The sequence below is a fragment of the Microtus oregoni genome, unplaced genomic scaffold (genome assembly GCF_018167655.1).
Source record: "Microtus oregoni isolate MIOR12 unplaced genomic scaffold, Mior012 000042F_ref0000377, whole genome shotgun sequence".
NCBI lineage: Eukaryota > Metazoa > Chordata > Mammalia > Rodentia > Cricetidae > Microtus > Microtus oregoni.
In genome coordinates, this window is record NW_024543209.1 from 7,091,192 (window position 1) to 7,105,308 (window position 14,117).

Below are 14,117 nucleotides of genomic sequence, written 5' to 3' on the forward strand. Positions count from 1 at the left end.
GCAGGGTCACTCTGTACTTACTGACATGACTCAGCAGGGATCAGCATTCAGCTTCACACTAGCAGGCAGTCCAGCTGAGGACGGTCCAGATCCAGCTGTGTGGACTCTGTGAATCTTTTCATTCTGATTGGTTTGGAAAGTGTTCCTCCTGGCTGAGTAAATGACGGTGCAGAGGTTGGCAGGGACCAGTTCCTGTCGTTGCCCATCCAGATGTCACCAGCTCTGCACACTTGCGGGCCGTTCTTCCAGCATCCTCATGCCGTGGCTCAGCCAGCCTTCCTTCCACACTCCACTCCTTATTTTGAGCTGCTTTTGTGTTTTTCAGTTCACAGGTCACATTGCCACTCTGTCAGTCTCTAGGAGACCAGCTTACTCTCTGTCCTAAGCCGCAACTTCTTCCTCGTTCCTTATCCCCATTAATAGAATGCTATTCAAAGATAATTAGACTTAATTTTTAAGACTTTAATACACGTATTTATTTATTATTTCTTGGGGAGGGGCACTCATGGAGTTTCCAGGACAACCCACAGGCATCTGTTCTCTTTCCTTCCTGCAGTCCCCGGAATGAAACTCGGGTTGTCAAGCTTTTCAGCAAGTGACTTACATCCCAGCCCACCCCAGCCATCTCAGAGGCCCTAGCTTTAAAAGTCATTGCTGAAAGACACAGGGACATGACAGCCTCAATGTGCTCCATAAGGCTATTTCCACTTAATGAGAAGGGCAGGGAGGCGCACAACTACATCCTGGTTTTCTAGATTCTATGAAGGGTCACCCCAGAACCTCAGACCTCTAGTACTGGTTGGTGGCTAGTTTTAATTGTCAGTGTGACACAATCAACTGGACCAAGAGTCTCAATTGAGGGACTGCCTAGATCAGGTTGGCCTGCATGTATGTCTGTGGGGAATTATTGTCATTATATTCATTAATGCAGGAAGAGGCAGCCTGAGACTAGGTGGCACTGTTCCTTGGTTTGGGGTCCTATACTGTATTGAAAAAGAAAAAGCAAGCTGAGCTTGTAGGTGTAGGTATGCACAGTTTATTCTCTTTCTGCTCCTGAATGGATGTAGTTAGCTGCTTCAAGTGCCTGCTGCTCTTTTATCTATTTGTGTGTGGGGCGGGGAGGGCTACCAGGTAGCTGGGTTGGATCTGGGCCCCTGTGTGTGCTACAGATGTGCTCTACCACTAACCTATATCCCCAGCCTCTTCGCAGTACCTTGTCTACATTTACATATGCCTAGATACACGAGTAGTAACCATCCCCCACAGTTCCCAGCAGTACTCAGTATAATACATTTGGAACACATTTGTTGCCTGTGAATTAAGAGCTGCATGGTGGAGCAGAGCACCTAGGTTTTTGTAAGTACATTCTATGATGTCCGCACAATGACAGTTACCCGTGGATGCATTTCTCAGGACATGTCCTGTCCTTAAGGGACATGTAACTGTAAATGGAAGGGTGGCTGAGAATTGAGACACTTGATGTCCAATTGCTTGTGCAAATCTTAGATAATTTAGGACTTTGGTGGCTCGTCCTTTTTCACCACAGAAGTCAGTCAGCACACTGGGCCATAAAGGAGCTCGGAGACGCTGGGGCCAGACGGTCTTCAAGTCTGGAGACAGCTGTGACGACTTTGAGGACTGCCACTTCGGAGCCTCCCATTCCAAAAAGCCGAGCATGAGCGCCTTCAAGGAACAGAAGAAAGAGACTTCATTTAGGTAAAATTGCACATTCCCCAGAGAAATGTATTTTATCGCCCATCAACTTTATTTCACCCATTAATGCAATGACAAAGATGAATACTTTCCTCTACAAACCCCAGAAATCTTTATTGATACCTCCAGAAAGGTGAGAATCTTGACTTTCACAGTAATGATTTAGCGGTGTGTGTACATGTGTGTGTAGGGCAAAGTTGGTTTTTGACCTTGATATTATTTTTTGTGGGTTTTCTCTTTTTCTTTCTTTCTTCCTTCTTTCCTTCCTTTCTTTCTTCCTTATTTATTTTTTGAGACAGTGTCTAGCTATGTTGCCCAGGCAGGTCTCAGACTTACAGACTGGAGTACTCCTCCCACCCTATCTCCGGAGTAGCTCAGACCACAGGAACAAACCAGCCACACCCAGCTCACTCTAGTGACCTGTGACCACCTTTATCCCCACCTAAAGTTCACATTTCTGTGTACAGAGTGCAGAGAAGCACATGCATAGTTAATGGTCTCCTCTGACGATGTTTAGGGTTAATTATTAGATTGCTTCCTGTTCAAACATTTGAAACTCATTTTCTGACCCTTTCCTGCAAGTTCAGTGTCCAGTGGGTCCTTGTCTTCAGGGCTTAGGTCATCATCCGGGCATTATTTGGCTCTGATCAGGGTGGGCTCAATTGTGGTGAACATCTTGGGAATGTACTTTCATTTTCTTTTCTGCCTGTAACAGAAGCAGTAAAAGGGACAGCCATGTCACAAGTGAGGAACTTTGGTATTGCATAGCGCAGACACGAGTGGTCATTCCTCTGAAGACACACAGAGGCTGTCAAGGGCACACACAGGTGGTCATCCCTCTGAAGACACACAGAGACTGTCAAGGGTGCACATGCATAGATTCCTCTGGCTCCCAGTCTAGACTCACACGTTTTCTTCCCTACAGCACTTGAACTTGGGAAGAACTCCATTCAGTCCCATTAGGTCAAGTTACTCTACTCTGCCACCATCGGTTTTATGTGGTCCTTGGATGAAATTCTGAGATGCTAGGAAAGGCAGAAGTGAGAAGCCCGGCATAGGCCACTCCAGAGGCTCGGCTGGAGCTCCGTATACATCCTTCTTCTAAGGAGAAAACCTATAGGAGGACATTTTGCTGACACCTGTAGTCCCAGCTACACTGGAACCTGAGGAAGAAAGATACAAAAGTTCAAGACCAGCCTGGATTATATAACTATATAATCTATATAACTATAGATTGGTCTCAATAAAGAAGCAAAACAACAACAAAGAACCATCCCATAAAAAGAGGCCAAAACAATAACAACAATGAAACAAAACAAAAACAGGCATGATGACAGATACCTCTAATTCCAACACTTGGGAAGTGGGACAAGGGTGTCAGGGATCAGCACTTCAAGGTCAAAAAGCCACATCTTAAAATAACAACACCACACACATACACACAGAGCGAACCTCCATATAGTACACACTGTAGTTCCAGCTACTCCAGAGGGTAAGGACCACAAGTTCAGGGCCAACCTGGGCAACTTAGAGGCATCCTGTCTCTAAGTGAGAGAGGGACTGGGGTGTAACTCAGTGTAGAGTGTTTGCCTTCTATGTACTAGAGCCTGAGTTTAATCCCCTGGGAGAGGTGGGGGGAGGACAAAGCATGAATAGACCTTCCATAAGTAGTAAAACTATAGTTGAATAAGAGGGAAAGAAGCCAGAAATGGTGATCCACCCCCAATAAAACAATGCTACCTGTGTCTAGAGCTCCCCCGGAATAGGTGGCCAGTGTCCTGCCCTAAACAACCTTCCTAGATAGAAACAACTTTGGTAGGAGGCAGAGATGGCCATGGCTGCCATGTGGTCTTCAACCTTATTAATCCACGACTGCAGCAATTCCAGAAGAATCAAACTGGATTACTGTAGTAATATGGGCGGCGGGGCTGTGTCCCCAGCACCCCGGCTGCCTGGCTAGCTCATGCCCGAAATAACAACACACAAACTGTATTCATTTAATCACTGCTTGGCCCATTTCTATCTAGCCTCTTCTAGGCTAATTCTCACATATTAATTTAGCCCATTTCTAATCATCTGTGTAGCGCCCCTAGGTGCGCTTACCGGGAAGATTCTAGCCTATGTCCATCCTGGGTGGGAGCTTCATCGCGTGCGTCTGCCTGGGAGCGGGGCATGGCGTCTCTCTGAGGCGTCTGCTCCCGAGAGGAGAGCTGTGGAGTCTGAGCTCACTTCCTCTTCCTCCCAGCGTTCTGTTCTGTTTACTCCTCCCACCTATCTTCTAACCAATGAGGGCCAAGCAGTTTCTTTTTATTTAACCAATGACCTTCCTCCATCAGATTACAGACCCACAAACCGCTATAGAGGCTCTGCCACATCTCGTCCAACGTCAGCTATGACCCCTGTGCTGGCAGAGATATGGAGGGAGTTATCATTTAGCAGTCCTGACAGCAAAAGGCCTCGTGGTTTGGCATCATCTCATTCGAGTCACTGAAGGAGGTGGGGAGGTCTGCTGGTTTTCATGCTGTGACTGCTGTGTTGTGTTGACTTTCAAGGCTCCCAGAGTCAGGAACCCCAGGCTCCACCCACTCCAAGGGGGAAAATAGGAGTTTACACCCGGCTGTTTCTCTGAAGTCCGATACAAACTTGTCAACCGCTTCAACTGCTAAGCAGTACTATTTAAAACAATCAAGATACCTCCCAGGTAAGTGGAGAAAATTGGCCACTTAATATTTACCACTCAATCCCAGCACTCAGAAGGCGGGAGCAGGAGTATTAGGGATCCCAGGCCAGCCTGAGCTGTCTGATACCCTGGTCCAAAACAACACAAAAAAGGGATAATGTTCATCAGAGTCTTGATAGGGTAAAGGGCTGTGGTATCTCTGAAAAGAGGGGCCAGGGAAGGAGAAAGCAGAGTCCCAGGACTCTTTGACAGCTGTGCCTACTGCCATGAGCTTCCTGTCTCTGTGACCAATGGAAGTCTGTTCAAGAAATACTGAGCTGGGAGCTGGGCAGTGGCAGCATATTCACCTACTAGGCCGTGTCTCAGCGTTCATCTTCCTTTGGGTTCACAGTCACACTCTAACTTTGAACATGACTGCTTCGTTGTTTTTTTCTTTAGGTGTGAATCCCAAGAACGTGTCTTTGGTAGCCGGGGGCAAGGATATTAACACACAGGCTTGGAATAGTCAACTATTTCCTAAGTCGCTGGGATCCATGGGGGCGGAACTTGCCTTCAAGAGGAATAATGCAGGTAAGAGATGCATGCCACCTGTCAGTGTCTGATGCCTGTTTGTAAACAGAAAACGGAAAAGACTTCTCACTGGCCAAGTCGAATTACATTGTCCAAGGTGCCAGTCAAAGGGACAGTTGGATATGTTGAAAGATGAGGAAACCCTCAGGAATGGGGAGCTAATCCTTGTGGAAGTTGTGTGGCTGCTGGGAAGATCCAGAGTTCGAGGCCATCCAGGGCTACACAGAGTGCGTCACCTCCCCCTTCAAAGTCAAGGGGGTCCCAGTCTTTAGCCCTTAGAAAATTAAAAGAGGGCCTCATTGAACTGTCTGATGACAATTAATTAAAAACCATTGTCACAGATCGCTCTGCCATTATGGCCCATAAAGTGCAGAGAATAGTAACAAAATGATCCTCAGCAAAGTGTTCACATCAACAAGGTTTCCTCAGGCTTCTCTCTGCAAAAGTGAAAATCAAGACAAGAGAATAGAGCTATGGCTGAGGCCTCGCCTGCCCCTCTAACAAACACTCACTTGCTGAAACACAAACAACTTGAGAGAATACGCCTCATTAAACTGTGTTCCTAGCAACAGTTACCTTCCATGCTTAGGCATCAAAATTTATAATGTTATCTTTTTATTAGTTATATGCCATGAATCATTATAATTTAACAATATAGGAAAGCATATTTACTATGGTTACAGAAAGCTACATTTTTTCTAACATATACAATTTTTGAATGACGAGTTTATACCTTTAAGTCTAAAGTTCTATTTGAATAGAATCTGGAAGCTAAAGTATGATTTAGGAGAAAGGGATGGAGATGAGACTTTAGCCCGCGAAAGGGTGTCAGCTCATGTGCTTGTTCGTCAGAGCCGGCAGACTTTTATGGGTTTTGTAAACTTTAAAGGATGTTAGGTCACACACTGGGGGTGGGCAATAAATGGCTTTTAAATGAACTAAAAAGGGACAAAGGCCCTTGGCTCTGGATTGTAACATTCCAACTCTCCACAATCTAGAAATTCTAGTCAGTCATTCACGGTGTAGAATCCTCGGCATAAGTGTGGTTTGGGTTTTGTGTTTGGAGGTAGCTGTAGTTTATAGACTTCTGTCAAGTTCTTCTACCAGTTCCACTTGCCCATTTAACAAGGCTGCTATGTTCAGCTAGTCCGGATTTATCCCATGCTTTTTCAGACCTAGGCCAGCTGGCCTTGGTGAGATCCCAATAGAACATCCCCATTGTCTTAGTGTGTGGGTGCACCCCTCGTGGTCCTGAGTTCCTTGCTCGTGCTCCGTCTCCTTCTGCTCCTGATTTGGACCTTGAGATTTCTGTCCGGTGCTCCCATGAGGAATACTGAGAACTCAAGAACAATCGCAGTGGGTTTTTGATCCTACTGCACATACTGGCTTTGGGGGAGCCTAGGCAGTTTGGATGCTCACCTTATGAGACCTGGATAGAGGTGGGTGGTCCTTGGGCTTCCCACAGGTCAGGGAACCCTGATTGCTCTTCGAGCAGATGAAGGAGGGGGACTTGTTTGGGGGAGGGGGAGGGAAATGGGAAGCAGTTGCGGGGAGGAGGCAGAAATTCTTAATAAATAAATAAATAAATAAAAAATTAAAAAAAAAAAACAAGGCTGGAGCACCAGACTACACCTCTGTAATCCATTTATTTCATCTCAGCGATTTCAAAGTAGTATTTCCAGAGGCTGTGAGTTATACAGATCGGTTCAGATGATGGTGCCAAAGTTTCGAGCGTTTTTATTCATAGTCAGCACTGCAGGGAAGCTGTGACGGCGCACGGGGACATTTCTCATTGTAGAGCTCTTTCTGGGTCTCTCCACTAACCATTTAACAATTTTCCCTCTGCTCTCCTTTAACACTCCCCTTGCGGCTCTCTCTCTCTCTCAACCACCTTCTTTTAGAAGAAAGCATTATTAAACCGATTGAACACCTGTCATGCTCTGAAAAGTCCACTGAGAAGCTAGAGGACCGGCAAGGTAATTTCTGGGCACTGTAAACCAACAGATGGCTTAGACTCACTGGCTCTCTTCTCAGCCGCAGGCCCAAGCCTCTCACAGAAGGCCAGGGTAACCTGCTTCAGGGTCAGGTCAGGGCCGAGGGGAAGAGCAGCTTTCTCGAGCCGCCCAGAGCGCCTTCTTTCTTTTCAGATTCTCTGTGCTCGCCTTTCTAATTATGCCATAAATTAGTTATGGCATGTCTAGGAATCACAAAAATCACTCTGTTGAAAGTAAAGAATAGTTTCTTGTTTTGCGATCAATATTTCTAGGATTTAGAAAAAAAAATCCTGGTGTTCCTTTCTTACACACGCACAACCATTGTAAAGAAAACCAGCGTTAATGGCAATGGTGGATTTCAGGGGGCAGGGTATTGATTGACATTAGCTGTTTCCACAGCAAATACCAGCGTCTAGCTTCCAGCCTAAAAAACTTTCCAGTCTCTCATACATAAAACCCTGCAGCAAGCAAGCACCTCACGTAATAAGCCAAGATAATTTAAGAATTGATTGCCAGGTCCGGTCATTCTTCGTAAAGTCTTTTGGCAGCATACAGCAGTGGACAGCTGCCTAGCGCATGGTGGCTTCTAGTGTCTGCCTTGTTCCCATTTTGCTTGTTTCTTGTTATTTTTATTCTCAGTTAGTTATTAAAGCCATTTTCTCCACCTATAAGATAGAAGAAGTACCATTTCCTTAGCTCTCACTCATGCCTAATGCTTGTGACATCCAGTAGTTACTGCGTTTGCCCTGGTGAAGAGGAGGTGAGCAGGGGCTCACCATGCTCTGAAGTGGCTACCGGATGTGAGCATGGCTTTGAACTTCTTTCCAAGTCTTTTGAGGCTTTGGGGGATGGAGTTCAGCTTGTCTATCTAACATACATGACACTGCAGGCTCAAGTCCCAGCACCGCATAAACCAGGTGGGGTGGCACACACCTGTAATCCCAGCACTCAGGGGAGTGAGTAGCAGCGGGAGGATCGGATCAGAAGTCTCAGACCCGTCTTTTGAAGTAACAGGATGGATTAGTGATTCACAGTGAGCACTGGGGATGAGAAGGCCGGTCAGTGTCGTCTGCTGTACTTGCTTAAATGCATTAGTGTTAAAAATTATACAGATGCACCAGTCACGAGATGGCGCATCCTCTGGACATCACTCATCTCCAAGTCCACTCCCTCCCTGACCCGAATATCCTCCTCTACACCTCCTTCCCCCAAACCCGATTCTCCTCCTGCATTGCTTCCTAATGCATGCCATCCAGTCACCTAGGCTACAAACACAGAGACTCTATCCCCCCCCCACCCCCACCCGGTTCTCTTCTCCAGCTTGCTTCCAACCTAATCTCTCCAATACCAGTGACCTCATGGCTGGGCTGTGCCTTTAGATCCCTCATCAACTCATCCAGTGCCACCTTCAGACTGATCTCGCTAACAATGTTGATGGTGAGACTGAATGGTGAGCATTTATTGCCTGTAGCTCCCATAGCTTCTATGAAAGAACTTTCCTACATATTCAGAGCCTAGAAGCCTATAAATATCTTCAACACACATGCACACACACACACATCCTAAGAACTGGTGTCATCAAAAAGTCTAGTGTGTTCAGGGTTCAGATCCTAGCTCAGTTCTTCACTCACTGCGAGCCCAGGCAAGCCATTCACTATCAGAACCACAGGGCATCAAAACAGTGCTTCTGAGCTGTTCCAGGTCTGAGTGAGGGTTTCTGGGATGGCATAGCATGGTGCCTAGAACACGGTAGCTCGTAAAACAGCAGCTCGCATTAAGAAGGGTAGTATAGTAGTCTGAGTCGCTCTGCAGCACCTTAAAAGCCTCCTTCTGACCCGAACCCCCTGATGCATCGGCAGGAACCCTTGGAAGCTACACCACTTACAACCAGACAGGATACTTGCCTTCCTTTCTCAAGAAAGAAGTGGGGTCAGCTGGCCAGAGGATCCACTTGGCACCTCTTGGTGCGACGGCTTCGGGTAAGAAAAATCTCCTCATACAGATTTCTTACTGGAAGAGGCTTGCCCTTCTAAGGTTATGAGGTCTGTTTTCTTGAGTGAGGTCAGTTAAATTAGTCTCACGGTATTAATACTACTCAGTGGTTCCCCTTCCACCATGGTTTCTGCCCAGAGCTTGGCCCCAGAACCAAAGAGTATCAGTATTGAGAAAGGAAGGCACAGAGCCCTGTAAGGGGAGTGAAAGAGGAGGGGGCAGGAAAGAACAGCTAGGGAGGTGGAGGAGCCTGAAGAGCCCAGCCCTGCCCTGGGGATATGGCTGTGGGATGGGAGGACACAGCAGGCTCCAGCGGGAGCTGCTTCAGTGACACAAGACAGACTGACAAAAATGTAGTTTGTACACGTAGTGATTTCAAGAGCTTTCTAGAATGGATGGTGTGGTTACCGTCTGCCCTGCCCTCACGCTTGCCTGTGATGGAGACTCTCCTTCGTGGATGAGGAAGCCAGCAGCGTCTAGCAATGTCACCTGAGGCCACAGTTGAGCCAGGGAAGACAAACATGGAGCTTCTCCCTCCCAAGAGACGCTTTACCCTAGCGAGGTGTGGGGAGTCTTCAGCACTTTCTGCCTGGTGCTCAGCCGCTCTGTTTAAGAGGCGGGATTCAGGATGCAGTTTCTCCCCCTTGGTTTTTGCTAAAAGAAACAATGTCAGATGACAGGACAGTTGATCCCTCCGCCTCTGGGGTCGTGGTTAATTGGGGTCGGCTTGTGCTGTCACAGCACAAGGCATGAAAGCCACATGCAGAGGTGTGCTCTGGAAATGAAGGGTGACAAGCCAGGCAGAGTAGTATCTGCCTCAAATTCCAGTATGTGGGAGGCTGAGGCAGGAGGATCAGAAGCCCTAGGCCTGCCTGGGCTGCATAGTAAAACAGAGGAGAGAGATGGCAAGTGTTGGCTCGGAGCCCTCCAGATTTGATGGTACATAACATTCTTGCGGCGAACCGGCTCACTACACATTCTCTAAATTATTTTCATTTAAAATAGATATCCTCCGAGAAGCATCTAAAATAAACAGTAAGGCAGATGACCCCAAGTTTGGTTTAGGGTTCCTTGTTATTTATAAGTTCAAAATGCTCTTCCCACTGTCCCAATAGGACCTTGCGCTGAGGTGACTGTTTAGATTTGCCGTCTTTTACAGGACAAGCAGCCAAGGCAGCTGGGAAGGGAGAAGGCAGGGGCGACTGGTCGCTCCCACCTGTCCCCCGGGGGCTGCTTTCATGGTACTCATTTGCTGTAGCAGGCCATAAAACATGGTCGTTCCAGTGTCTTCTAAACAACATACACCCATGTCGCAAGCACATTATACCCAGCGGTGGATTTCAGGAAGCCCCGAGAGTTTTAGGCTAGTCTTATAGTGAGTCATTCACCACGACTAAACATCCGTTTTTGATACAAACTGCAAAACGTGATGTTTAGAAGAACTTTGCTATCTGGGTACTCACTTTTAGAAACCAAGAGCGGGTCTTTTATTAAAAAATAAAATAAAAGGCTCTTCTGTGTTGAATCTGTGAGATCATCATGCATATTCCTGCTTTCCCTTTTTAAGGAAATTGCTCTCACCTCTTCCTTTACTCTGCTTATCAGCTTTCCCTCCAGGTGGTGATAGAAGGAGAGGCAAAAAAAAAGAAGTAAACATTGCCCGCTCCCAAGTGGTGCATGCAACCCATTAGGAAAACACTGCCTTCCAGTGCCCCACCAGAAACACAACCAGGTCGTTACCGTATTTACTCGACTATTCCCTCCTCTCTATAGATGCCCTCTCGCTCTCTTTCCTTACCCTCAAGTTTCGCAAGGAAAAAAAAAAATCAAGCTAATGTCTTCCTATCCTCCCATTTAACCTCTTTTTTCAAAGCCCTAATATTTCCTCATTCCCTGCCTTGACAGTAACAAGACCAGGGGGCGTGGCCTGTGAATACAGCCACCCACAGAAACCACAGGTGATTGTCCTGAGGAGTCTATTCGTTCCTAGACAGAGAGGGCAGCCACAGATCCAGGAAATGATTCCATCCAAGTTGAGCTTGGGGAGTTTATTGGGGGTGACCCCGGTATCTGGACCATTGAGAAGGCCACCCAAGCATAGGTGACAAGTCACAAAGGCTGTGTCACTGGGCTTCCTGCACAAGCAGGCCGCTACATGACAAGTCCCCTCCCCTATCTGCCTCCCAGCCCCCCAGCTCCCATCCCCCATCCCCTCCTCCCACCCCACAACTGTTTATTGCTTCCATGGCCTCTGGGAAGGCCTGTGGGTCAATTTCCAGGAGACTCCAGAGTCTTACACCATTCATGTGTTTCCTAAGCCTTTCTGAGCTTCCCCTCTGCTATCCGTTCACAGGCTCTATACTCATGGCTCCATTTGGACCTGAGGCCACCTGTGTGAGCTCACTACCTGAGGTTTCCATATTCCAACAGTTATAGCTTCCTGGAAAACACAGTGCCTTCATTGGCCCTTCTAGATACATAGCCCTGGCTTACGTTAGGCAGCTGATTCACTGAGTCCAGTAAGAGCAGTATGAAGTTTCCCGCCAGTCATGCCCCGCCCCCGCCCCAACCCAAACACTATCTATAGCAGTCAAGATGCCAATCTGGCCCAGGGCCTTGCTCATGAAGATGGAGGCCAACACCTGTTGACCACAGGCCCACGTGGTTCCCTCCTCCACTCTTAACATCACAGTGATGTGTAAGAAAGGCTGGGACACCAGACCAACAAAGGCATCACAGCTGTAAAAGGGGTGGAGTGACGGGGTGCATCTCAGCACTGATGCTGAGTTTACTCTCCAGCGTCAGCAGCTGCACCAGCTGCACGGTGGGAAAAGATAGATAAAGCCCAGAGCAAAGACTGGCACTCTCCTCATGTCAGGCCCGGGAAGCCTGACTCGGCATGGAATGAGGAGGAACCGAAGAGGACATAGTAGTTCCCTGGATACTTGTTCCTGGATACTTTAGTTCCCAAGGACTCATGCCTTGGTCACTGGAGATCCTCAAGCAATTTAAGCTCGCTCGGATATCAAGTGTTTAACAAATTTTAAATCTCTCAAATCATGGATAATAACCCACTAACACTGGGCCAACCTCTCTCACAAATCATCACACTGTCAAATAGATGAATAACATAAACCTTGTGATTAAAGATTTGGGCTCCTCTAAAAATTACCGATTGGAGCTGGAGAGATGCTCAGTGGCCAAGAGCACTTGTTGCTCCTGAAGATAATCCAGGTTCAATTCCCAACACCCACATGGCCGTTCACAACCACCTGTAGCTCAGCTTCCACGGATTCTGACGCCTTCTTCTGACCTCTTTGGGCATTCAACACACATGGTACATATACATATACACAGGCAAAACACTCATACACACAAAACAAAACAGATCTTTTTTAAAGGCTGCTCTTTAAGGGTTTGTGTGATCACACATGGTTTTACCAATTAAAAAAACAATGAAGTTTGTGGATTTGGGTTCTGGTTCACTGGCAAAGCTCTTGTCTATCTATGTATCTAATGCCTGGTTTCAGTTCCTAGTACTAAAAAAAAGAGAAAAAGAATGGGAGGGAAGGAAGGGGAAAAAAGAAAAGAAAAGGAGGGGCTGGAGAGATGGCTCAGAGGTAAAGAACATTGACTGCTCTTCCAGAGGTCCTGAGTTCAATCCCCAGCAACCACATGGTGGCTTACAACCATCTACTATGAGATCAAGTGCCCTTTTCTGGTGTTCAGGCAAAACATGCAGCCAGAATACTGTATACATAATAAATAAATAATAATTTTTAAAAAAAAGAAGAAAAGGAAAGGAAACAGTGGAGCCAGAAGTGCTAGCACACACCTTTGTTCCAGGACTCAGGAGGCAGAGGCTGGCAGAGCTCTAGAAGCTCTAGGTCAGCCTGATCTACATAGTGAGTTCCAGGTCAGCCTGAGCTATATAGTATTATCTGAAAAAATTAAGAGAAATTAAAATTCTAGATAGCACATTTTCACAGAACTTTATATGTACAGCTTCCATGAAGCCTGGATTCCACACAGTTCCAAGTATGTCTTTAGTGGTAATACCATGTTTGAATGTTATTTAGGATGTAACCATAGCGTGAGATTAATCACCACACTAAGTGCTGCTGCTCACTGACTAAGGAACCACAGATGTCTCCTGGTCAGTTCACTCCCGTTTAGCTATCTAAGAGTGGCAACATCTGAGTAACAAATCAGAAATGCTAGCTCTTATGCCATGGAAAATTCTAGTAAATATCCGTGTAATAAATACCCTACATAAGTGTTGGGAGAGTAAGGATGAACTGACCCTGACTGAGGCCAGCCTGAGCTACGTAGTGAGTGTTCCAGATCAGTCTGAGCCACATAGTAAGAACTTGCCTCCAGAGAGAGAGAGAGAGACAGAGACAGAGAGAGAGAGAGGAAAAAGAAAGAAAAAAGAAAGGAAAACTAAATGCAAACCTTCACATTTGCTCCACAGCTTTCAAAGATAAATCCACACTTTCCTACAAAACAAAGATGAATTGCTTTATTTTGAATTTAATAATCAAATAAATGAAATTCTGATTTCTTTCAGAATATGCCTGGAACACAAAACCTAGCCGAGGCCCGTTTTCAGGACGAACTTACAATCCCACAGCAAAAAATCTCAATATCATGAACCGCACACAGCCAGTCCCCTCGGTGCACGGGAGGACAGACTGGGTGGCTAAGTACGGAGGCCACCGGTAGGAGGGGTGGACACCCTGAAACATCACTCCGCAGAGGACTGTCCAGCCCCTGACCCTGGGAGATGTCTACAGTCTATTTCTACTGAGTTCCCCAAGAAACACACCACTGTGGGTACCTCAAAGAGCAGAAGTCAGCTCCCGTTTTCCTCCTTTCCTGGAAATGCAATGCGTTTTCTTACTCGTGGCCCGCAGTGCTGATGCAGCACCGTGCTGAGGACTTTCGAGCGGGATTTTACAGAGTATTGAATAAACTATTTGCCAAAGTATCAAGTATTTGATCTACAAATTACTAGACAAGTGCATAAGCTTTTATAGCTATGACTCTGGGAAGTAAGGGTAGAGAATTTCACTCTTGCTTGCTGCCTGTTAGCCTAAGCTATTGTTCTGGTCACTGCAGAGACCTAGTGGCCTCAGCAGTTGGCATAGTGGGAGGCAAGCCTCTGG

At 46.6% G+C, this 14,117-nt stretch overlaps 1 protein-coding gene across 4 annotated transcripts in view; it reads left to right on the forward strand.

Moving 5' to 3' along the window:
- The window catches only part of Mak (male germ cell associated kinase), a 31,250-nt gene extending 17,523 nt beyond the window's left edge, over nucleotides 1-13,727 (forward strand). For 2 of the 4 annotated variants that reach the window (XM_041632864.1, XM_041632865.1), the window contains 4 exons: nucleotides 1,547-1,716; nucleotides 4,266-4,414; nucleotides 4,832-4,963; nucleotides 13,520-13,727. In XM_041632864.1, the coding sequence (XP_041488798.1) occupies nucleotides 1,547-1,716; nucleotides 4,266-4,414; nucleotides 4,832-4,963; nucleotides 13,520-13,674 (606 nt within the window). In that variant the 3' untranslated portion in view covers nucleotides 13,675-13,727. Of the gene's footprint in view, nucleotides 1-1,546; nucleotides 1,717-4,265; nucleotides 4,415-4,831; nucleotides 4,964-6,864; nucleotides 6,940-8,816; nucleotides 8,937-13,519 lie in introns of all 4 variants that reach the window. The other 2 variants (XM_041632862.1, XM_041632863.1) reach the window with 2 other exon arrangements.
- Nucleotides 13,728-14,117: the final 390 nt, after the last annotated feature.